The 25,080-nt window shown below is 42.5% G+C and overlaps 1 protein-coding gene across 9 annotated transcripts in view; it reads left to right on the top strand.

The window, feature by feature from the left end:
• OSBPL6 (oxysterol binding protein like 6) overlaps window positions 1-25,080 on the top strand; it is a 142,277-nt gene that overhangs the window by 72,017 nt on the left and 45,180 nt on the right. For 5 of the 9 annotated variants that reach the window (XM_032407335.1, XM_032407342.1, XM_032407338.1 and 2 more), the window contains 8 exons: window positions 1,996-2,088; window positions 8,957-9,079; window positions 11,658-11,711; window positions 12,888-13,001; window positions 13,136-13,306; window positions 15,804-15,936; window positions 22,966-23,069; window positions 23,938-24,030. In XM_032407335.1, the coding sequence (XP_032263226.1) occupies window positions 1,996-2,088; window positions 8,957-9,079; window positions 11,658-11,711; window positions 12,888-13,001; window positions 13,136-13,306; window positions 15,804-15,936; window positions 22,966-23,069; window positions 23,938-24,030 (885 nt within the window). The remainder of the gene's footprint in view (window positions 1-1,995; window positions 2,089-8,956; window positions 9,080-11,657; window positions 11,712-12,887; window positions 13,002-13,135; window positions 13,307-15,803; window positions 15,937-22,965; window positions 23,070-23,937; window positions 24,031-25,080) is intronic. The other 4 variants (XM_032407344.1, XM_032407370.1, XM_032407364.1 and 1 more) reach the window with 1 other exon arrangement.

Raw genomic sequence — 25,080 nt, 5'->3', positions numbered from 1 at the left:
TAATAGGATCCTATCCAAAATACCAACATGAGCAAACAAATAATGCAAGTTCCCGGGCCTTTGTTCCCTTTTTGTCTGTTAAAGATCTGAGCACACACTACCAGTTTTTCCCTCCGTAAGATGCCTTTGCTTTTTTTTTTTTTTAAGGTAAAATGAAAACAGTAGATAGAGTCTGACATATTTATTCGATAAAATATCATAGATATAAATGGCACAACATAATTCAGAATCCACTAACATTTATTTAATATCATTATCATATATCTCACTTAATGTTTACATTAAACTCATAAGGTAGCTCTTACTATTCTCTCCTTTTCCAGAAGACAAGGAAATAGATGCGGAGAGAAATTAAATAATAGCCCCAAACAAGTACTTAGTATGTGTCAAGTTCAGTTCTCGTTTCATCTGACTGTAGGCCAGTGGTTTACCTGATTTTGCTCATTTCTCATCCGTTTCTCACTCAGCAGATCTGATGATTCCTGCCCATCAATAGCAGTGTTCCTATCTGGGGTGAGGAGGTGGGAGATTTTCCCTGGGGGCCCATCAGAATCTATGTGTGGGATGATATGTGTAGTTTGGAAAAGATGCCAGAGATAATTCTACTTCCCTACCACCTGCCCCAATTGACATTCTCTGTATTACCCCACACTGTACCATGATGGTTTGATTTTAGTCAATACTGACTTTAGAATAAAACTTTTGGCTTTTCTATTTAATAACTCTGTAAAAAGGGTTTTTTTTTCCCCCAACAAATTTACCAGGCAGTTCGTTTCATGGACTATTTCTGGGTTAGTGTATTTCCTTTTCCCAGAAATAAATCATGCATTATGTGGGGTAAGGAACTCTTTTTTTTTTTTTTTTTACTTTTTTTCATTCTTTTAAATCTAAATTCAATTAATTAACATATAGTATATTATTAGTTTCAGAGGTAGAGGTCAGTGACTCATCAACCTTATATAACACCCAGGACTCATTATATCACACGCCCTCCTTAATGTCCATCACCCAGTTACCCCATCCCTCCCACCCCCCCCCTCCACTCCAGCAACCCTCAGTCTGTTTCCTGAGATTGAGAGTCTCTTATGGTTTGTCTTCCTCTCTGATTTAGTCTAACATTTTTTCCTCCCTGCCCCTATGCTCCTCTCTTTTGTTCCTTAAATTCCACATAGGAGTGAGATCATATGGTAATTGTTTTTCTCTGTTGACTTATTTTGCTTAGCGTAATACCCTCTAGTTCCATCCATGTTGTTACAAATGGCAAGATTTCATTTTTTTTTTATGGCTGAGTAATACTCCATTGTGTGTGTGTATGTGTGTGTGTGTATACATATATATACACATATATATACACACACACACATACACACACATGTGTGTGTGTGTTCTGCATGAGTTGCCTGTTCATGTACTTTGCCTATTTTTCAGTCGGCATGTTATCTTACTGCTTTTTATAGTCTGTAAAACACATCTGCTGTTTATTGTATTTGATGAATTGTTTTCTTCTCTGTGCATTTAAAAGTTATTAGAAAATATTACAATTATAATTATTTCATAAGGATTATAAGAAACTCGAGAGACTTAAGTGGTATTAAGGCTCTGGGCTTTTTGGATACAGACTTTCCTTTTTGTCTGTTGCCCTTGGAGGGCTAAGCAAATATTTGTATGTAAGGCTAATTGTCTGATGGTAGATGTGCATTCTCATAAAGTTATAAATATGTTGAGACATGCTCTGTGGTTTTTTAAATCTGTGTGATCTCTGACCTTTTCTCCGAGCCGAAACCAGTACAGCAGCAGCATATGCCTAAGAGGGGAAAACCAAATCCTGTGCTGACATTTTTCTGACTGTTATTGCTGCCTTTGGTCTCCTCAGGAACTTGCCATGGTTAACATGGCTCACTGTTCTTACTGTGATTCGTGTGGTCTCACCCCCCAGGTCCATCCGCATGAAAAATGCATTGTCTAATCCTGGGCTGTATTTCCATGTGTTTTCAGAGTATCCACGTACTGGAGAGGACTGCTTCCTCCAGCACCGAGCCCTCTGTCAGTCGGCAGTTGCTAGAACCAGAGCCGGTCCCTCTCTCCAAGGTCAGTGACGGGATGTGGTGCTTTCTCGGATGGCATGATGCCTGTTCGGGGGCCAGCGGAACTGTAAACAGGCCTTCCACCTGACTCCCCTAGGGTCGCTGTGATTCCTCTCGTAGGCCTGCGCTGCCACGTCTTTCTGCCTCCAGTATGTAGGCTTTCTCTGCCCGGGATAAGGGAGGAATAGATGAAAGTATATTTTGCTGGGAATTGCAGGACTACAAAGATCCAGAATACTCTTTTAGTTTAGAGGAAGAGAAACCATTGTCATTCTCCTGTTGGAGACACGAGCTACTATTTCTACATCAAGCTAATACAAAAAAAATCACTGGGTCCAGCAAAAAAATCACAATACTAACAATAGCAGCAACAGCCACCATGATTGCCTGTGCACTGTGTTCCAGGCATGGTGCCAGGTGCTTAAATACATGATCCCACTTACAGAACCCTTGCTAACAGCTCCATGCACTGTAGGTATCTATTACATTTACAAATACAGAAACCGAGGGGCACCTGGGTGGCTCAGTCATTAAGCGTCTGCCTTCGGCTCAGGTCATGATCCCAGAGTCCTGGGATCGAGCCCCACATCAGGCTCCCTGCTCGGCGGGAAGCCTGCTTCTCCCTCTCCCACTCCCCCTGCTTGTGTTCCTCTCTTACTGTGTCTCTCTGTGTCAAATAAATAAAATCTTAAAAAAAAAAAAAAATACGGACACCGAGAATTAAGAACTTGCTCAAAGTCTGAAAAAGCTGCTAAGTAGCAGGGCAGGGATTCAGACTTAGACTGTTTCAGTTCTACCCCACCTGCAGGTCCAATAGCACCTGCCTGGAAGGGTTGTTGAACATTCAGAGTCCCAGTCTTCCCCTCCCATCTGGCCTTCCTCACTCTGAGCTCCGAGGAGAACACTGCAGACTACCAATGAAAACCTCTTCAGTTTAATGGAAACCAGCGTTCCTTCCCTTCAGCCTTCTCTTCCTTGGACTGGGGACACATCTAAATTCATTTATGTCTCAAATGCAAAAAACCATAAAGAAAAGTTGAGGAGATGCCATCCTACTCATCCCTACCCCTTGCTCGACTCCCTGCAGTTTTTTTTTCAGCGGGCTGCCTCTCCTATGGAGAAACTCGGAAAATAGAATGCATGGGGATTTGGAATGCAAATATAAAAATAGCACTTTATTTCCCCAAAAAAGACTTTGAAATATGTATCACTGATTCTTCCACTCTGCTTTTCCTATATTAAACAGAATCCTTTAAGGAAAGAACACACTTTATGGTATGGAATATATATGCTTGTACTCTTCATAGTTGAAAGATATTGCAAGCTATAAAGTTTGTGTTATTGGACAGGAGTGGACTGCAAAACTAAGGAAAGGGGTTATCAAACTTAATAATGTAGAGAGAAAGAGAAAATCTGATTTCTATTTGAATGGCAGAGAGAATGCCTACTTGGTAACTACAACTAGTAATCTCTTTGAAAACATCAGTTCTGTCTTACAAGCAGCTAGTGGAGAGAGAGGATAAATAAATACTGGGGCAGTGGAAGAGGCAGCTAACATTTCTTGAGCACCTACTTTGTCCCAGGCATTGGATCAGTACAGATATTCTCTCGCATCAGCCTCCTCAATGAAGTGACTACTCATGTTCTTCTCATTTTACTGATAAGGAAAACTGAGACTTGGAGCATAAGTTAGTTGTCCAGAGTCAGATAGCCGGGAGGTGTGTGCCAGAGACCAGGATGGTGAGAGATACACGGTGAGAGGAGACCTCTAAGACTGACACACAGAAACAGAAAGGAGAGTTGCTGGTATTAAAAGCACAAATCAGGAGGAACTTCCTGGTTGTCAAACACGGGGAGGCCCTGGGGAATTGGCGCCCCTGCAGAGGGCATGGAAGCTCCACACCCTGTGCCCAGAGCTTGCCCTCTGCATCCCTTCCACCTGGCTGTTCCCGAGTTATGTCCTTTTATAATAAACTGGCGATCTAGTAAGTACAAGAATAATAATAAAGAGCAAATGCACACAAGACTTGCTTTGGTTCCTCGTCTCCCACCAGTGCATCTCTAGTGTCCTTGACATCTCACTTTCTACTCCAGCTACACCGTCTGCACACAGTTCTCTGCCCTGGCCGTGCTCTTTCTCTCCTCCACGGCGGCACGTCTGTTCCTTCTGGAGTGCTCTCCTGCACCTAGCTAAAATTCCTACTCTCCTAAGTCGGGCCCACAGGAATCCTTCTGCAAATGCTGCTCCTCACCTCCCAACCCCGACCCACCCTCCGCCCCAGCCTGTCCCTGTACTTATGACATTCTCTTACTTTATCTTACATTCTTTCTTACATCAGGTCCTCTAGAAGGAGGACTGGGCGTAGGGTGGTTGTGATTCATTGAGGGAGAGCCCTCAGGAGCAAGGATAAGAGAAGAGGTTAGGGCAGTGCGGTGCTGGCAAGAAGGAGTTTGGGCTGGAGTCCCCCCTTGAGCCTGCTCCCAGGGTGAGCCCCGGAGCATGAATTGTACCACAGAGTTGCTCTCACCCTGAGGCAGGGACTTTTTGTTCCTTCGGCTGTTTGTACTCTTGGGTCCTTCAGTAGGTGAGAGTCTTGAGGGAGGAAGAGGCTGAGGTGGAGATGCTCCAGCTGTGGAGGAGGGAGACCCGTGCCCAGGCGCGGAGGCCCCAGCTTCAGCAAGCAGCAGTTCACCGGGGAAGGAGGGAGCTTCCGCAGTGCTCAGGCAGCTGGGGCAAGGATCCACTGGCCTGATACGGGCACCTGGGTCGGGCGCCAGCAGCAGCCACCTCCCACTACTCCTCCGTGCTGTTACCCGCGTGGGTCCTGCTAGAGGACTACTACTCTTGTGGTGGTTTTTGTATTAATAGATACCACATCTCTCGGGGCCTCCTGAAATCAGAGGATCCCATCCATTCCAGATACCATGGCATCTCACCATCTCTCAGTCCCTTTGAGAGAAGACGGACTTCTCGGGCACCAGCTGGTGGTGGAAGAACATTGTTTGAAGTACACAATGTCCTGACTCAGGATTTGTTGAAATTCTTTGTTTGGTGTTTTCACCTCCCGAAGCATGTTCCCAGACCGCCCCACCCCCGCCCCCAGCATTCATGCATCTAGAGTACACCCTGGAGAAAGGAAATGTCTCAAATGAACAGACTGTTATCAGATTACTTTCTGTTTTTAGTTATTATTATTAGGTAAAAAGTGTATTTAAAATTTCTAGAACAGCAAAAATGTTTGTATATCTGACTCAAGTTCCAATATGATCACATTAGGGCTTTTGACTCTTTCTATTATAAGTAAACCAACAAAAATTAGGGACTTTATTTTTTTTTTAAGATTTTATTTATTTATTTATTTGACAGAGAGAGACACAGCAAGAGAAGGAACACAAGCAGGGGGAGTAAGAGAGGGAGAAGCAGGCTTCCCGTGGAGCAGGGAGCCAGATGCGATGCAGGGCTCGATCCCAGGACCCTGGGATCATGACCTGAGCCGAAGGCAGACGCTTAACGACGGAGCCACCCAGGCGCCCTGAAAATTAGAGACTTTAAAACAGAAAATGAGTATCAGTTGAAATTACAAAAAAAATTCTTCAGTTTTCAGGAAGTGACTTTAACTTTCTTAAGGTAGACCTAGTCTACTAAGCATAGAGGTGGGTCGTATTAAGCACTGAGATGGGCTGTGTTCATATCCTACACACCTTATTTATAACATCATCAGCATTTATAACTGAAATAGGGAGGATGTTGTTTGTTCTGGGTTTACCTTGTTGCCTCTTTGTCAGTTTGACAGCTTATTTAACTGTAAGAACTGTATTAGGATTCTTTTCAATTTCTTTTGGCTTTAGTAACATTGGATCAGAGCAAATGGAGTTATTTGTTCGGAACTACTGCATTTATGTTTAAGAAATACATTTTAATTTTTCACCTTTTCTATCTTATCCCTTTTTTTTCTTCCTCTGTTAAACTAAGAAAAAAACTACTGTGATAGAAATCAGTAGCCATAGTGCCTCAGGAATAAGCTAGTATTGTGTCTGAGTTTAATTAGAAAAAAATCCCAAAAGCACTGTACTTATTATTAAATATTTCCATTTTTACAAGTTATCCAGGGTATTCATATATATATATATATATATAAAAATATGCACACACACACCACATCATATATATATATATATATCATAGGTACACAGATACATCCTATATATACACACACACATCACTTATATATACACATCATATATACACACACAGAATAAATCAAAGATGAACACTAGCCTTCAAATAAGATCTAGCTGAAAATGAAAATGTTATTCTAGAGATGCTATCTATGGATAAGGCTACTAAAAATAGAAATGTCATTAAATACAGCTGCTATCTAAGAACAGAGAAAGCTCTAATGAATATATTTACACATATATGGAGAGCTATTCTTTTATTACTTGATTGTATCATACTTTTAAAAAGTAAGTAAAAATCCATCATTTTTATGAAAATTTTAATCCACTCTTCTGGTGATAGTAGAACCTAGTGTTTTCTCTGATTATTCTAACATTCGTAAGCAATGCTTATTTGTTGAATTGTAGATCAATATTTTAAAATGGGAATATCAGAGCACCTCACTTTGTGCTCCAGACCATAATGCCACCTGTACTTGTATTGTTCAAAAAACATGGTATACAGCCTGAAATTGTCTCATCAGAAACATTTTTTTTTAATTATTATATTTAGGGGGGCCTGAGTGACTCAGTCTGTTAAGCATCCGACTCGTGAATTTGGCTCAGGTCATGATCTCAGGGTCATGAGATCAAGCTTCGCATCGGGCTCTATGCATGGGCATGGAGCCTGCTTGGGATTCTCTCCATTTCCCTTTGCCTCTTCCCCCAACTCACGCTCGCTCTCTCTTAAAAAAAAAAAATTACTGTATCTAATTAACAGTTTTGACCCGTTCAGTCACAGTTCCTGATAGTATTATCTTCAAATAGAAGATTACTTCTTGGGCTGTTTGTAAGGGGACACTTACAGATACTGTAAAGAGTTCTTAATGTTGGTAAATGGATACCAGTAGGTGTGTTTTTGTAAGGTAAATATCTCATTCACTGGGGACCCCTCATGGATGACCAAGTAGACAAAGAAATGGCACTGGTCTCAGTTTGGTTTTTCTTGTCCAGTGGGGGGCATTTAGAGTTGGATTTGGAAGGACAGAGGCACGATGTTGGCTGAGAGGGCTTTTTATAAGCCAGGAGTATCTCCTAGGCTTAGTGATGCTAGAATGAAGCAATGCTCGGCTGCATCTCCTAGAAACATAACTTACTGTGAAAAAACACACCCCCATTTATACGTACTTGACCTTAAAAGAGATGTGACTTGGCCATAGGGGGCAAGCAGCTCCTGGGATGGAAGGAGGGAAAAAGGAAAAGGGGAATGGAGGGTAAATACGTTAGCCTCTCCCTTCCAGTCCCCAGGGCCAGCATCAGTGACTGATTATGACACCTGTGCCTCTGGGCCTTGTCAGAGCCTCACGGTCCTTCAGCAGGCTCTGGGCGGCCGCCGCCTAGACCTTTGCGCCAGCAAGTCCATCTGCCCTGAGGTGGACCCCATCAGCCATTCTTGTTGAAGCCTCTGTTCCGTGATTGAAGGGCAATTCCTGATAGAATGTATCTCTTCGGAAGGCAGTTTCGCAAGCCCCTTTGGGCTGGGGCATTCTGCAGAGAGGCCTGCCCTCATCTGTGGAGCTGCATCCAGCTTTCTGAAGCGGAGCCAACAGAGCACTTACCCCGAGAGATTGTGCCTCCCTGCGCCGTGGGAGGGGTTGTAGCCGTTGTGTGTGGGACGTGACCTTATTGCTTCTGCCTCTACTGCTTCATTGTGCCGCATGCCCGAGCTCTAGAATATCAGTGTTGGTCAGGTCAGCCGTTACTTTGGAGCTGCACAGGCCCTTTAGTATCACCTGGTCCAGGGATTTGAAAACCTGGGATGTTGCTAGGGGCCAGGTATCTAACATGGAGGTGGGCCCACAGGGGACTGTGGCAAACTGAAGATTTCTGGGCACCCTTCCCTCAGGGCAGGCCCAGTGCTGCCAGATCTTATAGACTTTAACAAAACACTCGAAATTCAGATTTTTTTACATCTGAAATCTGACTTTTAAATGTTGACAACTCATGAAAAAATTTAGACATCATAGACACACAGAACGTGTCTTATAAAAGAAGAAACCATGATTTGGTCTGTTTTTAACAGAGGAGGGTGATCGTGTAGCCTCTAGGATCCATCCAGATTTCTGGCCTTGAAATCCCATGCTCTTTCTGTGGGCTCCCAAGGGTGTGTGTTTCTCGGGATATGTGTCTTCCAAAGCATGAACTGCTGGGTGTCACGTGGCGAGCAGGGCATGTCCCGTGCGCTCTGAAATGCATGTAGCCCACAGCACCGCCTTTAGTCCAGTAGGTGATGGACCACTCAGAACACTGTGGCCTTTCCATTTTACACAGAAGCCCAGGGCTCCGCACTAATTGAACATTTGTCATCAAAACAGCCTTCCTTTAAAACGTTCAAGTGCCGTGGTGCCCAGAGATGAACTGTCTGGAAAAATGCATTTTAAACCTTCCGAGTACATGCCATCAAAACTCCATTCTGCCCTGAAGCCCAGCGCCCAACCATCTCCAATGGACCTTTGTGCATCCAGGTCTACCTGGAAACTCATTTCACTTATCAGCACAACGCTCTGTCGAATGTTAGACTTTGCTCCAGAATGTGGTTCATATTTCTGATGTGTCCAGTGTTGCTTCAAAAGCAGGTTCTACTTAAGAGTCCACTTTGACTGTGTCATCAAACACTGAGAAACACGTGATTTGTTTTTCTTCTTTTCTCTCAGGAAGCTGACAGCTGGGAAATTATAGAAGGGCTGAAAATAGGCCAAACCAATGTCCAGAGACCAGACAAACACGAAGGCTTTATGCTGAAGAAAAGAAAATGGCCTTTAAAAGGCTGGCACAAGGTACCATTTTCATCGTGTTCATCTTCAGATCATCTTCGTCATGGAGAGGATCTTATTTGGTGTCATTAGGTGGAGATCGATGAGTAAGGTTGCATGTGTAAAACTAATTTTCACAGCCTTTTTTTTTTTTTAACCGTATGGGCTTCAACCTATTATACCTATTTAAGTCTGAGATCTGTGATATCTGTATGTAGGGAAACCATATTTTACATGATATTTAAAGTCCAGCTTGTACATGTTGTCTACTCTGCTTTTTTCATTTAAAAATAATATGAATATTAAAAAAATAATAACATGAATATGTGCTTATTAAATATTCTCTGAAATAAGATGTTTTTAAATGCGTGCATATGTTCTATTGATTGCATGGATTTTTATTAGATGTTCCACCATTATTGAACCAATTCCCTATTGCTGGACATGGAAGATATGTCTGATTTTTTTACTATTATGATATTGTGATGAACATCCTCATACACAAATTTCTATTTAAGTGTTTGGGATAAAGTCTTGGAATTATTGTTACCAGTGCAAACTAAAGATGCAAAATTACTGATCTTGGAAGTCTGTTTACTGCCCTTGAAAGTATGTGATTTATTCTGCTCTCCCCTACCCCACATCCTTTCTCCATCTTCCAGTTTTAATTATGGAGAAAATATTTTGTACTACACTGTTACAATTACCTAAGTAAGGAGAATACTGTAATGCTAAGAAGGAGAAAATTGTCCTCCATTTTCAATGTAAGCGCTTCGATAGACCACCAGTACCTTCTCTGAAATCACTGGAAGAACAGGCTCATCTGCTTGACACGTTTGCCAGTGGATTTCATCTCAGAGCAGATGGATCTGTTGGTGTCCAAATGGCTGGGTGGTGGCTGTCCAGTGGCCCAAAGCAGGGACATTATGGATTAGGATCCTTAGGAAATACATTTTTTGCAATTTAAGGGATATACTTAAAATTAATGGACAGGAAATGTTGTCCCACTCCCCTGTCTCTGAGGGTGAAATAAAAACAGGTCCAAGAGGCTCCTGACTAGTGTTCCTTCTCACTTGTCAGAGCATCCTCAGTCTCCCCTGAACCCCTAGTATTATCCCAATACTAGGAATTTCTTTCCACCCTTGTTCTTCCTTGGATTTTGGCCAACTGGCCGTACTCCTTCCCAGAATCACCTTTTGCTTTTCATTCTGGCCTCACCACTTTGCACTTCCTCGAATCAGTGGCCTTGCTAATCTCTTCCTCCGTGATCACACAATAGATTATCCCTGCTAACATTCTTTGATAGGTAGAAATAGAAAAGTAGAAAAAAGAAGTCAAAGAAACCAATGTTCTATGAATCGCTAACTTTAATTTAGCATTCTCACGTCCACATCTCAGCAAAACTGCCTGTGGTTCAACAGCCACTCTTTCTGGGCCATGCCTTTGAGCATTTTTCTATGTAAATAGTAGGAGGTTCTCACCTGCATTGCCTTTTCTCCCGGTCTCTAACGTTATCAGGTATTTATTCAAGCATCAGCATATTTGATTGCCCAAGTCATGGGCGATTGAGCAATCAAGTGTTTTTCAACTATGGAGATGCTTTCTTTCAGTGCTTACTTGTTGGCCCAGGACCTTTGTTGAAGGGGTTTTCATGGCCTTCGTTCTGTGCAGAGTACACCCGAGCCTGACCACCTGCCACCGAGGCCGCTGAGTATTCCCGAATCACATAAAACCTTCCCAGCAGAGTAATTTTCCAGTAATAGAAAGACTTCTTGCATCTGTAGAGACTATAGGAGGGCATTGGACCCATTGTTTGATTGGGTCCTGAGGGCTGTTTGTTCCCGTGTGAATTGCCCATGGAAAGGAAACCAGCAGAGGGTTCCTGAGTGTTTGTGAAGCAATGATGGCTAGATTCATTTGGACTGGACCAGGAGCATCTTGGAGGAGACAAAAACTGCCAAAACTCTCTTTCTTTTTTTTTTTTTTTCTCCTTTTTGCCCTTAAAGTAATTCAGAAACAATTTTTCATCTCTTTTACTAATGGTGAAATGTAAGCATTTTGCGAAGCGGAGATGCAAGTATATTGGTAAAGCTCCTTCTTAAACTTCCCAGATAATTCATTATTCATAGGTATAGTTCACTGACTCCTGTAACAGACTTGAGCATTTTCATGCATTTTCCATGGTATCCAGGGAAATGTAGGAGTTTACATTCAGGGTGAAAAAGTCCCTCTAGAGAAGCTCCTCACAGAATCACTGTGACCTCAACTGAGTTGTTCTCATTTCTTACTTTCAAAAACACCCCAGTGTGGTTGATTCAGAAAGTCCTGGCTGTGGATACCAACCCCACTCCCTACAGGGAAAAGGATGGTGAAAGATTGCATTCCCATTGGATTGTGTGTAAAAGAACGCTAGTAGGCTGTTGAAATGGAATTCAAGCTCAGATTTCCTGACCATTTAACGTGACTGTTGATGACCAGGTGCACTGAATTCAAATATCTGAATACCGATTGCTAAATACCAAGCGACGTTAGACGCACACTTGTGAATGTTTTATGTAATCCAAAATGCACATGGTAACTGGGGTTTGTTTGGTTCTTGCAGCGTTTTTTTGTCCTGGATAATGGAATGTTAAAGTATTCAAAGGCACCACTTGATGTAAGTAGCACGCAGGACATGTTTCAAAGATGGTTTTAAAGTGGTAAACACCACTGTTGTGCAAGCCTTGTGACGTAGTTACCAGCTTTGTGCATTTGTGTGCCTGTAAGATGTAACAAGCTACCAGACTTCCATGTTCCGGGCAAGGTGTGTTTTATGCTTATGCTCACGCTAGCATAAAAATCGCTAACTGGAGCATGAAGATTTAATTTAGCGATTGTGATGGATGTTAAGAACAGAAGGTTAAACCTACAAGTGATACACTAATAAAATGACCCCTTCTGTCTTGGAGAGAAAACCCAAATAGACTTTTTTTTCCTGCATCTCTCAATAAGCTATGCTTTATGTGGTTTTTTTTTTGAGATTGAAATCAACCTTCGTTCTTATCTATATCCTTTTAAAATTTATGAACTTCATTTCTGTTTCATGCATCCTTTTCTTTTGGGAATCCTAACTCACTAACATGATTACAAATTATTTTTCTTGAAGAAGTAGTTGTTTGCATGTAAAACTGGAAGATGCCACCTGCCTTGTCAGTGTGGCAGAGGGAAATAACTCAAGTTTCCGTTTTGTCCCCACCTCTTTCATTGAATCAGCGGTGTGCCCTTGATCAGACAAGGGCAAGCAGAGGAAGCACTGGTTACTCTGTGCTCTCAGTCCCCGCTGCCCAGCTTGGCCTCAGCAGCTGGCTTCTGGCTGATTACTTGGGGGATGTTCTGGGTTGTGGGTCAAAGATTGACCGTAGTTATTTTAGGAACCACTAAACATATCTTTTTTTGGGATATAAGCTGTGCAATCTAGAATTATAAATTATGCCAGAAACAGGACTAAGAAACGAATAGTCTTGGGGCACCTGGCTGGCTCAGTTGGTAGGGCAAGTGACTCTTGATCTTGGGGTCATGAGTTCAAGCCCCACATTGGGTGTAAAGATTCCTAAAAACAAGTAAACTTAAAAAAAAAAAAAGAAATGAATAGTCTTATTTATTGAAATTGGTGGGAAGTCACAGCAAATTCAGCTGTCCTCAGATTAAGGACCTTAATCATATTCTCTTTGTAAAGGAGGTGTGGTAGTCCATCTCTCATAGATAAAGTAAAGATTACATTACACTCACTTCAGTACAGAAACACAGAAAATCCTATATCCTTCTAGCCTATTTACTAGTCTTCTGACTTCAGATTCAAAAGGGGAAGGTCCATGGAAGCATCGATGTCGGACTCTCGGTCATGTCAATTAAAAAGAAAGCTCGGAGAATAGACCTTGACACAGAAGAGCACATCTATCATTTGAAGGTAAAGTCATTTTTCAATAGTTTGAGAATAGAGAACAGTTTCTCTGCCACTATCAGGGGAATTCACTTGCCTGTGTCAGTGGTAAACCAGAGATGGGTTTCACCCTTAGGATCTCCTCTTGTTCTTTGTTTTAGGTGAAATCCCAGGACTGGTTTGATGCATGGGTCTCCAAACTGCGTCATCACCGATTATATCGGCAAAATGAAATTGTCAGGTCACCGAGAGATGCTAGTTTTCACATATTTCCTTCAACCTCCACAGCTGAATCCTCACCAGCTGCTAACGTTTCTGTTGTGGATGGAAAGGTATGACTTTGTTATATGAAAATCAGCCCAGAAATTGCTTGGGAAGGTATGCCCTCAAGACAGCAGTGACATTGGGCATCAGAGTTAATCACAAGTATAGATTAGGTAGAAATGTGGATCACCAAGAGAATTAACAGTTACTTTTCCTTCCTATGAATGGACTACATCCTAATTTTATATGACTTTGTAGGGATATTAGGATGTAGAGTGAACATTTGGCTAAGCAGCACCTAGAAATTGATATCTTCCTGGGTCGTAATAGTAAGACCACAAAGTTTTAAAAATGAAACTTGCTTCCTTGCCTTGAACTATAATATATACATGACCCAGAGAGAGACCATTGAATTTCCCCATGAAGTTAAGGTAAATTGGCTAGAGAATGTGACCATAATATACATAGTAGACCATTTAAATGACTAGGCACTGTGTTAAGCATTTGACATTCACTCATCTCTAATCTTTAATATAGCCCAAGCTCAGAGATAGTAAAAAAAAAAAAAAATGTTTTCAGAAGTGACATGGCCATTAAACAGCCAAGCCAGAATCTGAATCCTCATCTCTCTGTTTCCAAAATCCATGCCCTTCCCATTATACCAGGTCCCAGATTAAGGGAGGCTGAAGTTGTTCTTTGGGCTGTATTAAGAGTTCATTTTTTTATGTGGCTAAAAAGCTAGAGGTGTTGCCTGTTAAAAACCAAGGTGAAGACAAGAGGCAGGGGGACTGTTGTTTCAGTAATTAAGTTTTCCAAACCATAGCCACATTGCGGTGCCCAGGGGTGTTCCCCAAGCTCCCACTTGGCACCTGACACATTGAGAACACAGACATCTGTGAATAACTGGCTGCCATCAGGAGATGGGTTTAATAACCTTTCTGTGAAGATTCTGCTTATCTCTGTTTTCTTACTTAGGGATATATATATTTCCAAGTTTCCTTAGCATAACATTGAAAAACCTCATGGAATCTGCAAGATAAGTCAAATCAGATTAAATGAAATACTACTGTATTTACTATTTAGTATTTCAATGGAAGTTACTTAAGTAATTTTTGTTAAATCCCATTAATTGTATTTTGCAAGGCTCTCAAACCTTATTTCATTCTGGTTATAGGCTTGCCAAGGATTGTTCAACCAACATCCTCCTCCTAGGAACAGGGTATTGGTTTAGCCCTAATACTAACCAGTTCTGAAGTGAAAAAGGAGGAACCAGGAGGCCAGAGGGTAGGAAATAGGGCACTTACTGAGGGACCCAACACAAGATGACTAAGATCGTCCTCTGGTTTCTCTGGGCCCCTTGTGTTCTCGCCACAGAATAGAATGAATCCCAGGATTCGTCCCAGCTAAACAAGAAATATATCCCAGATGGATATTTTAAAAATAGGAATGTTTCATCCTTTGGTTCTGCTTCTGCCTGCATCTTGGGCATAGACTATTGATAAAAGATATATTATTTTCATCCCTTGTGTTATTTATTAAATAACTTGGGTGATAGCCAAAGAGAATGGAGAACTGAAACCAATTCCTCCCCACTGTTTGCCTTGGAATAAGAAAGCCCTTCAACTCTGGTTTTTGTAGAAGATCTATTGCTGTAGTTATGAATGACACACCTCTAAGATCAAACTTGGTGAAAGATTTCCATTACATTTCGCAAAATGCAATGAAGAGTGAAGAGAGCTTTTTATCCCTTGCCTTGCATTCTAAGTATGAAATTATGAGACTCCTGAATGCTAATTGGTTTGTGGCCTTGCATGGGTAATAAATAAGTCTGGGTTTGCTAAATATGTGTATCATTCGCTTCGTGATGATTTAGAATAGACACGATCAATTATAATTGAATATGAAAGCCAAATATGGAGTTTTAAAGTTGTTTCAGCTTTTTCAGAAGTAAGCTTCTGCTCTTTCAACTAAGTGTTCACTGAACTCACTGCATTATCTCCTTACCTCCTGCAACTTTATTTCACATAAATTCCCTTTACTGGAAAGTCTATCAGCTGTGGGTAATAATAATTTGCTGAGAATGCCTTTTTATATATTACAATTTTTAATATGCATTTAAAGCATTGCAAGGTTGCTTGATGGTGGGTAACGTATTTAGGAATCACATGTGGCTGACGAGGCCTTGAGCTGACGGTAAGGGAACAGAGAGCTTTTGGGAAGGAAAGGCCTTCAATCATGAGTTAAAAGTAGCATAAGGACCCTATGTCAGATACAACCGCTGAGCAACTTAAACCCCTTGAGCTGGCAGGCCCTTAAGAGTATGAGCTATCCCATACTTGAGTGTTGTCCCCTTCCTTGCATGGTGGAGATAGCCGCTTAATGAGTGTTATTCTTATGAACTTGGGCTTCGCTGAGCATGGACAAGTTTAGCCTAGAGGCTTCTTTTGTATTTCGAGTGTGCCCTTTCTTCCTCTCTTTTCTGATGTCACTTTTTAATAAAAATTTTAAAACTCACTTAAATATACTGTTTCTGCTCACCCGTACACTCCTCTTTGTTCATTGTAGGTGCCACCAAACAGCTTTCCGTGGCAGTCCCCTTTGCCGTGCAGCAACAGCCTCCCCGCAACCTGCACGACGGGCCAGAGCAAAGTGGCAGCCTGGTTACAGGACTCGGAAGAAATGGACAGATGTGCCGAAGGTTAGTTCTCGCCCCCGCTGGGCTCCCAGGAGAAGCCGACGGACGAAACAGAAAGGAGAGCAGTGAATCATGGCTGCTGCACCTCGCCCCCTCCAGCCTCCTCGACTGCCTCTATCTTTCCTTCTTCTTATTGTTCCACACCAGACCCTGCCCCTTCCCGTGACCCCAGCTGCCTCCTACCTATGCCTTCTCCCGCACCCTCACCCCTGCTGCGGCTGCTTCCACCCTTCCCCTGCCCTGCACCCCCTTCTTCCCTGCCGGCTCACCTCACCACCTGCTCCCTTCTTTCTTCATGAGCCCCCCACCCCCCAGGCCCTGCGGGCGGGGGATCTCAAGGCCAAGCGCAGCCCCCAGAGCGCCCCAACCCTGGATCTCCACTGTTGCCGGGTCCCTTCTCCAGCTGCCTCTCCTGCTGCTTCATCTTGCCCTTGAATAAGTGTGTGTCTCCTGATGGCCCACAATAAGCCGCACAATGATGTGGCACCTGCTCTCCACAGTTCCCTGTTACTGGTGTTGCACTCTGTGTCCGTTGATAAATATTCTGAACTTAGACACAATGTCCTCACCCTGCCCTCGCTGAGCCTCTTACTCTCTAGAAACTTTGCTGCTCCCTCATAATTAGCCCGAGCATTTTGGTCCAAACGGCCACGGACCATGTCCATTCTAAGAGCTAGTTTTCCTTTGACCTTCAAAACTGAGAAAACAAGGATAGCATAGCAAGTATTTAATAATGCTACATTGATTTAATTTTTTAAGTTATTTTGTGAAGATATTGGGCCTAACTTATTTTTATTAAATTTTTTTTCCTTTATGAGATGATGGTGAAAGTAGATGTTAGAGTATTTTCTTATGTCCTTAGTTTAAAAAATTGAAATTGCGGGGCACCTGGGTGGCTCAGTCGGTTAAGTGTCTGCCTTCGGCTCAGGTCATGGTCCCGGGGTCCTGGGATCGAGTCCCACATCGGGCTCTCTGCTCAGCGGGGCAGTCTTCTTCTCCCTCTCCCTCTGCCCCTGCTTGTATGCTTCTCTCTCTCTCTCTCTCTCTCTTTCTCTCACTCTCTCAAATAAATAAAATTTTAATAAATAAATAAAAGAAACATTGAAATTGGGCAATACATGTTGATCCCAACCACAAAAAATATTTTTTTTTTGCTCTGCATGTGCATGAACTCAAAGTCTACAGCATTTTGCTTAGTCCTTGCCACGTCCCAAACTCAATCTTTGTGTGAAAATATGATTTTAAGAGGGATGTTCTATCCATAAAGCTGCCATTCCATTAAAAGGGTTTTACTTGAACGTGTTCACACAACACGCAGACATTCGAGTACGTGAACTTCGGGTTGGGGAAAGAAGCTGGGCCTCGCTTTCCTGAAATGCCGCAGTTTCACCCCAGCAGCAGTCCTCGACAGTTCAGCCTGTCCTCTGACTTCTGCTGCCGTTCACACACTCGCGGCATGGAGCAGGTTTGGGACCACACACCAGGACAAAATCCATTCTTCTGGCCCAAATGAAGAGACGTTGGCGCCCCTGGCTGGTGGGGGAGCGAGGGTGGCTTTTGTCTCCGTGTGCTTCAGACTACTCTGTGGCCCATCCCTTGTGCCTGCTGTCCTGTCTCGGGGGGTGCTCCTTCTTCTCCCCATCCTGACTGCTCTACCCGTGTCCTCCGTCCTGCCTTCCCGTCTCCTTCAGCATTTAGTGCAATAATTACCCCCTTCGCCCGGGGACAGCCTCTCTCTTTCATTCACTTCTGCTCCTAGACTCCAGCTGCTCTCCATAATTTGATGTTTGCCCTTTCCGCTCTATGAAAAAGGCATTCTTGGTAGCAAGGCGCTGTCCGATTTCCACTCGGTCCTCAGACCTCATCCTCTGACCTGCCCTGGGGCCCCTTGTCGAATGAGACTTCTCCCTTAGGCCCCATGAAGTTTTCCTTTTTTCTCCAGCTGCTCCCCCCGTTTCATTGGATTTGCATCTGGTCGCCTTGGCTGTGGGGATGATCAAGCTTGAGTCTTCCGCCTTCAGCTTCCATAACAGTGACTGTAGTTGACTGTGTGCTCGTTATGCGCCAGGCATTGAACTGAGCGCTTTACATGTATGGTTCTCTGTAGATCTTCACAGGAGCACCAGACAGGATTATGAACCCTATTTTTAAAGACAGGCAGACCAATACTTAGTCAAATAACTAGCTCATGTTACACAGCAAATACTTGGCAGAGCTGGAGGGCTAACCCAGGCCAACTAGATTCTAATGACTGTGCTCTGTGCTTCGGAGATGACAGGTGTGGTCGTAGTTCCAACTCAGAAAATCTCTGTTTGATGATACAGCAGTGATGGAGATGACGGGGCGGGCGGGGGCAGCGGCGGCTAATAGGCATCGGGCACTCTGCGACAGGAACTCTTGTGGGTGTCTCATATTCAGCAACTCATTCAGTCCTCTCAAAGCCATTTTACAGGTGAGAAAACTTAGGTACAGGGAAATCAACTTGCTCCGACCCAAGTTCACCCAGCTAGCAGCAGTGGACCTGGGGTTCAAGTGTGGGCAGTCTGGCTCCAGAGTATATGCCCCGTATTCCTCACAGAAAGGCTGAAAGCTGTCTAAATCTCAGCTCCACGTGCAGCCTGGGCAGCCTCCCCACCGCCTCTTCTTGCTGTTGGCCCTGTCGGTCTGTACTCTCTGGCGCGCCCCCTCCTCGGCCTGCCTGAAACCAGCCCGTCTCCTCCCTGAAGTGGCCCCAGCTGCGAGGTTTCCCTGTTTTTGTCACTGCTGCTGTCCTGACCACCCCTGAGACCTCAGAGGATCTTTACCCCCCCCCCCCCCGCCACGCTGTTGTTCATCTAACCGCGACAGAGTTCTGTTATTTTTCCGAAAACACCCCCACCCTCATCTGCCCTTCCTCTCGAGTGTCTGCCGCCCAATCAGACCCAGGCTCTGGTGGGTCAGCAGCCTCCGGCTGGCATTCTCATCCTCAATCTCTTGCTTTGCTGCTCCATCTCTCACAGGCTCGTGGGGCATTGCTGTTCTTGACCGTGTGGGCAGCTCTGGGCCAGCAATTAGCAGGACGCTGCACTCGGCCACCAGACGTAGGCATTACTCCTCCCCACTTTGCAGATAAGGAAAGCAAAATGCGTGCAGGGTAAGGAATGTGCCCAGGATTGCACAGCGGCCCTGGGGGAGATGTTTGACTAACCCCAAAGCCAGCTCTTTGTCCACTGATATTTCCTTAAGACTGGTATTTCCTTAAGTAGCTTTTATGCAAAATTCCCTTCACATGGTTCTCCGTGGGCTCTGCGGCTTTAGCCCAGACTACTTAGCCCGGCACTCAACATCCGCCTTTCAGCTTTCGGGCCCCACCTGCCCTTTCAACCTTGCTTTCCGTTGGCCCCACTGAACGTATTTGCTGTTTCCTGAACATCCTTGCATATCCCCTTGTCTGTGCTTTGGCACAGGTGGTTCTTTCCCTCTCTGCCCTTCTCCACCTTTCTCTTTTGCTGAATCCTTTCCATCAATCCTCCAGACCCAGAAAAGATTTTACTCTCTCCTTTGAGTGTGCTCTGATGACTTCAAACCATGATAACTCTATTTTCCAGACTCCCACGACCCTTTTCTTTGGTGTCTCCTGATCATTGTATAGAGAGTCCCCACTATTGAGGTTTGTATTTCAGAAGTTCATCATGTAGCATCTTCTTGAACTCATAGCATATCTGATTTATAGTTTTAATACCCAAGGTGGCGAACCATTCATAGATCTGAACTTACATCAGTCCAGATCTTCTAAAGTATGCAAGGGAATTGCTTGGCTCCCATGGAGACAAAATGTTAAATTAGTATTGTGTATGCCACTTTGAAGATGGATACATGATTGTTTAACATACAAAATGTTTGCATTTTTTTTCCAGGATGTAAATTCCATGAATCTTACTTGGTTGTGATAATCCCTGTACTTAGAATTAACCTGGGTACACAGCATCTTCCATCAATGGTACCTAAATGAAATAATAAATGGATAACTTTGGATATACCTTAATTTATTTAACCATTCCACAGTTGGACGACTCGTTTCTTTCTGGAACAAGATAGGGCATGATGGGAAAAAAGTAAATTGTTATGGACGACTCATTTCTTTCTGGAACAAGATAGGGCGTGATGGGAAAAAAAGTAAATTGTTAGATTTGTTTTTAACTGTTCACCATTCTGAACTATCTCAGCAGTCTTTTCTTGGCATAGTTTTTCCTTTTTCCCCATCTCTAAAACTAGATTTCATCTTAATTTAAAGAAATTCTAGAGATTTCTTTTTTTTAAAGATATTTTTGTTGCCTTTGGCAAATCTTTATAATCCTTATGTACATCTAGACACTTAGGCAGGCAGTGAAGTCCTGCCAAGGATTTCATCTCTTCCACGTTTCAAGCAATAGAAGTGGTGGGGACGGGTGTGGCTTGCTCCGAGGGAAGGCCCTAGCAGCGTGATTGCACATGGTATGACCCCTACTCACAGAATTTCCTCATCTACCATCTCAGTTGCTACTCTAAGCTGGGAAGTTAAGAGAGGCATATACTACTGTCACCAGGAAATGTAAAGTCAGTGCTTGTCTCCTGACTCTTAACTTTAGGTCTTTTGCTCTTGAACAAGTTCATTTACGATGTTCTCTTTCCATTCTGTTAGGGAAAGGGTGGATACTATTGTGATGGTTTGAAGCCTCGTTTCCAGATTGCTGTGCTACCTGGGTACACCGTTTGTGTACGTTAGTCACACTTACGAGGAAGCATGAATGTAATAGTCACTAGATAGAAGCCTTGATGCATGGGTAATGTGAAATAATGTCCCTATTAGCATGGTACTTATGATACAGTTTTGTTCTTTAAAATGCAAATTAAGGGGCATCTGCAAGGCTCTTGGGCTAAGTGGCTGACTCTTGATTTTGGCTCAGGTCATGATCTCAGAGGTCAGGTGTGGAGCCTGCTTAAGATTCTCTTTCCCCCTTCCCCCCTGCACCTCCCCCTCCCCCAATCATGCATGCGCCTGCTGTCTCTCTCTAAAATAATAATAATAATAATATGCAAATTAAAAGGTAGGCCCTTTCTAGCTAGCCCATGTCCCTCCTCCTCTTCCCTCTAACCCTCCTTCCTTCTTTGTACTACTTTCTTCCCTCCTAACTTTCCTTTCATCCTCTGTATTTTCTACCCTCCTGAGCCACTTGACTTTGTTTTCTTAGGGAAGAGGATGGGGGCACAAGGGCATGGCCTCCCCTGAAGGTGGAGGGGGTAGTGGCAGGGCTGTCTTCATCAGGACTCTCCTCCCACCTCCACTGGGTTCCTCTCTGAAGGAATGGCCACTGACGGCCAACAGTTCTTGGAAGAACAGCAGTAGCGCTTGAACAGCCCACCCGGACTCCATCCTGAGGCAGATGCTGTAGAGAAGAGGGGGGACCTGGATATGGCCTGGCCCTAAAATTGCTGCTACCCTGTTCTCCATAGAGTATGCAGTGATTGGCAGTCCTGGAACGACCCTTGTAGGAGTTACTCCTCTGTTTTTATATCCAACGAAAAAGTCCAAAAGTCAAAAATCCCCGAGATGGAACTACCTATGTTATTTGGCCCAGCTTATCTTTAGCCATATTTAAAGATTGATTGATTGATTTGAGAGAGAGATAGCATGAGCAGGGGGAGGGGCAGAAGGAGAGGGAGAGAGAGAATCCAAAAGCAGACTCCCCGCTGAGCACGGAGCCTGACGTGGGGCTCGATCCCAGGTCCCTGAGATCATGACCTGAGCCAAAACCAAGAGTTGGCCCCACTTAACCAACTGAGCCACCCAGGAGCCCCTAGCCATATTTTGCTGCCTATACTGTATCTGTAAAAATTCAGATCCTTGAGATTTAATGAGAAACAGAAATAATATAAATGAAATTTTCACCAACTCACCACATATTATAACCACCTTATTATATAACAGATTTATAGACGTGCCCTATTGCAGTCTCTTTATAAACAATACACATGCAAAAGTAATCACATGACTACTGGCATGTTCTAAATATTTGATAATTGTGTGAGTGATACTACTAACTCAATATTCTTGACTATATTTAATTTTCATTTACTAAGTCAGTTTTTAAGAGTGATATTTTATTATACAAATCTTTAAAAATTCTCTTTTGTTCAAATACAGCTAAAAATTAAAAATAAAATTAAAAGCCATTTCTTCATGAAACAATTCAAACAGGATATGTTTCATGCCCAGGTGACTCTGATCCTGCTGGGCCAGGGAACATAACTCTGAGAATCTTTGGTTGTGTTTAGTAGAACATCCCTCATAGATTTTTTTTTTAAAGATTTTATTTATTTATTTGAGAGAGAGAGCACGTGGGTGCGCGGGACTGCACAAGTGGGGGGGAGGGGCAGAGGGAGCGGGAGAAGCAGGCTCCCCACTGAGCAAGAAGCCTGACTCAAGGGCTTGATCCCAGGACCCTGGGATCATGACCTGAGCTGAAGGCAGACGCTTAATGACTGAGCCACCCAGGCACCCCATCCCTCATAAATTTTAAAGAAATCATTCATTGCAACATTGTTAGTGATTGAAATCATAGATAAATGTGTCTATCTGACTTTGCAATCCATCTTATTTTTCTGAACTTGACTTTGACTCCATCCAAATTCTAAGCAGCCACCTTGTAAACTATTTTAGGAGTAGGTGGACAGGTTCCTAAGAATAAAACCATAAAACTACTGAAGTTCCCTTGAGTGTGGTTTCTATGTGCCAAGGGCCACCAGAACAGGAAAGCGAGAATGCACAATGTCACTGAGATTGTAATAGCTAGCTGTTAATTTGTAAGTAGGCTTTCAACTCATTAAATAATCAATGCTTTTAAGGTTGTAAACCAGAGAAGGGTCTGTTTTGTTTCATTTGCCAGTACCACCATTATATAAACATGGATATACCTAATCATACTTGCCATAATTGGGATTGACTGTCTTTTATTATCATCACTGCCTGTCCCTGCCCAGTTCTAACCTATTTTTCTTTCTGATTTTTCTTAGACCTTGCACATTGCCAGTCAAACCTTGTGGAACTTAGCAAACTCCTGCAAAATTTGGAAATACTTCAGAGAACTCAATCAGCACCTAACTTTACTGACATGCAGGTAAACATTACCGAGAGGACGTTAAGACATTAATGCAGAATTTTTACTGGATTGTTTTATGAATATATAAGGTAGCATTTAAAGGGAAATAACTACAACACAGATTAGTTTATATTCTGGAGTTTTTCTTAATATTTTTGAATTCTTGGTGTCGTTGTGTTAAGATGTCTATTTTGAAATATTTTACATTTAAGTGTAAACTAATAGAAATAAATATCTGAATTATTCTTCCATGTTTGTATTGCATTAGAAATGATAGCTCTGAAGATATAACTTAGATATAGATAGATAGATAGATAGATAGATAGATAGATAGATAGATAGATACTTTGAAGATATAACTTAGATACTCTCAGAATTACTGCCATCTTTTTTTTTTAAAGATTTGTTTGAGAGAGCCGCGCACACACACACGCGCGCGCGCACGCACACACACATGCGAGTGGGGGGAGGGGCAGATGTAGGAGGAGAGAGAGAATCCCAAGCTGTGCATGGAGCATGGAGCCTGTCCCTGGGGCTGGATCTCACGACCCTGAGATCATGACCTGAGCTGAAATCAAGAGTCAGCCGCTCCACCCACTGAGCCACCTAGGAGCCCCACTGTCATCTTTTTATGTAGGAAAAAAGAATGCTAAAAATCTCTAATCCTGTTTTCCTTTTGTATAGCAGACAAATATATTTTATGACTGAGTTCTTATTTCTGCTTTTGATGCCCACTGTGCATCAGATACGACTTTCCCTCCCGGCTGGTGTGCTTTAGGTGGCTAACGACGACTCTTTACTAACTTGCTGTGCTCTTTGTCTATATCCCTAACGTGTGTGTGAACTTAATAATACTTTGTTGCTTTTAACTATTTGTGTAATGTAGGCTAACTGTGTAGATATTTCAAAGAAAGACAAGCGGGTCACAAGAAGATGGAGAACAAAAAGTGTCAGCAAAGATACAAAAATACAACTGCAGGTACAGACTTTTTTCCTTCATTCATAGTTTTATATGCTTTTAAGATATTAGTCTTTATATATCAGTTGGTGGAGGTTAAGGAGTCTAAAGCAGCTGACCTGCTTTAAAGCCTGTGTTTTACAGACTGAGTTGTACTATCTAAATTCGGGGGGAATCTACTCTTCTTCCTCTGGAATAAGTAAAAATAATTTAAAAGAAAGGTTAAAATTATTTAATATGGCTACAAAGTAGCATTTTCATTCTCACTTACCACCGTTGAACTGTTAAAATATAATTTAACAAAAAATTAGCTTAAAAATCAGGCTAAAAATCCAGTGTGTTGTAATGAGCACTCATTTATATGTACTAGATCTTAAAAGAGCCTTTTCTGTAGTAGCTTTGTTCAAAATTTTATATATCAATAAAAAGACATGAGAGCTGCAAAAGATGCGGAGTCAGCAAACTCAGGTTCTAGGCTAATCAACTGTGATTTCCTGGCAGTATAATCTTGTGCATTTCTGTTAAATTTTCTAGGCTTCCATTTGCTCCTGGGTAAAGTCATGGAATTAATTTAATGATCTCTGAATTCCCTTTCAATTGTAAAATTCTGTGATCCTTCAAAAATAGATATAATTTGGCCATCAAGGATCACTTTTAAAATCTGAATTATGAAAGTCTTAATGACTCATGATAAATTTACTTGAAATTTATTTTAAATAAGTTATTTATTTGAAATGAGTAGTTTTAAATTTTTAGAGTAAGAGCATCTTAGGTTGTTAGTGCATTGCAATGACATGAAATATGGTAAGTGCCTGAAACCTCTTATGCCATAAATCATATTACTTTCAGATCTTTAAACAAGAATGTTTACGATTCTGATCCTAGCTATATATTATTAAAAAGAAAAACTCTTGCCCTGCACAATCAAAATCAAACCTAGGATTTTGCTTTTCTTTTTATTACACTATAAATCAATTTATATTCTAATACAAAGGTAAAAGTAACTATTTTCCAGAATTCTTCAATGTTCTCTGAATAAGAACTCCTTCATTCTGATTGTACTGATATTCT

This window comes from Phoca vitulina, unplaced genomic scaffold (genome assembly GCF_004348235.1).
Source record: "Phoca vitulina isolate PV1807 unplaced genomic scaffold, GSC_HSeal_1.0 scaffold1, whole genome shotgun sequence".
Classification (NCBI taxonomy): domain Eukaryota; kingdom Metazoa; phylum Chordata; class Mammalia; order Carnivora; family Phocidae; genus Phoca; species Phoca vitulina.
This window is presented reverse-complemented; position numbering and strand designations above follow the sequence as displayed.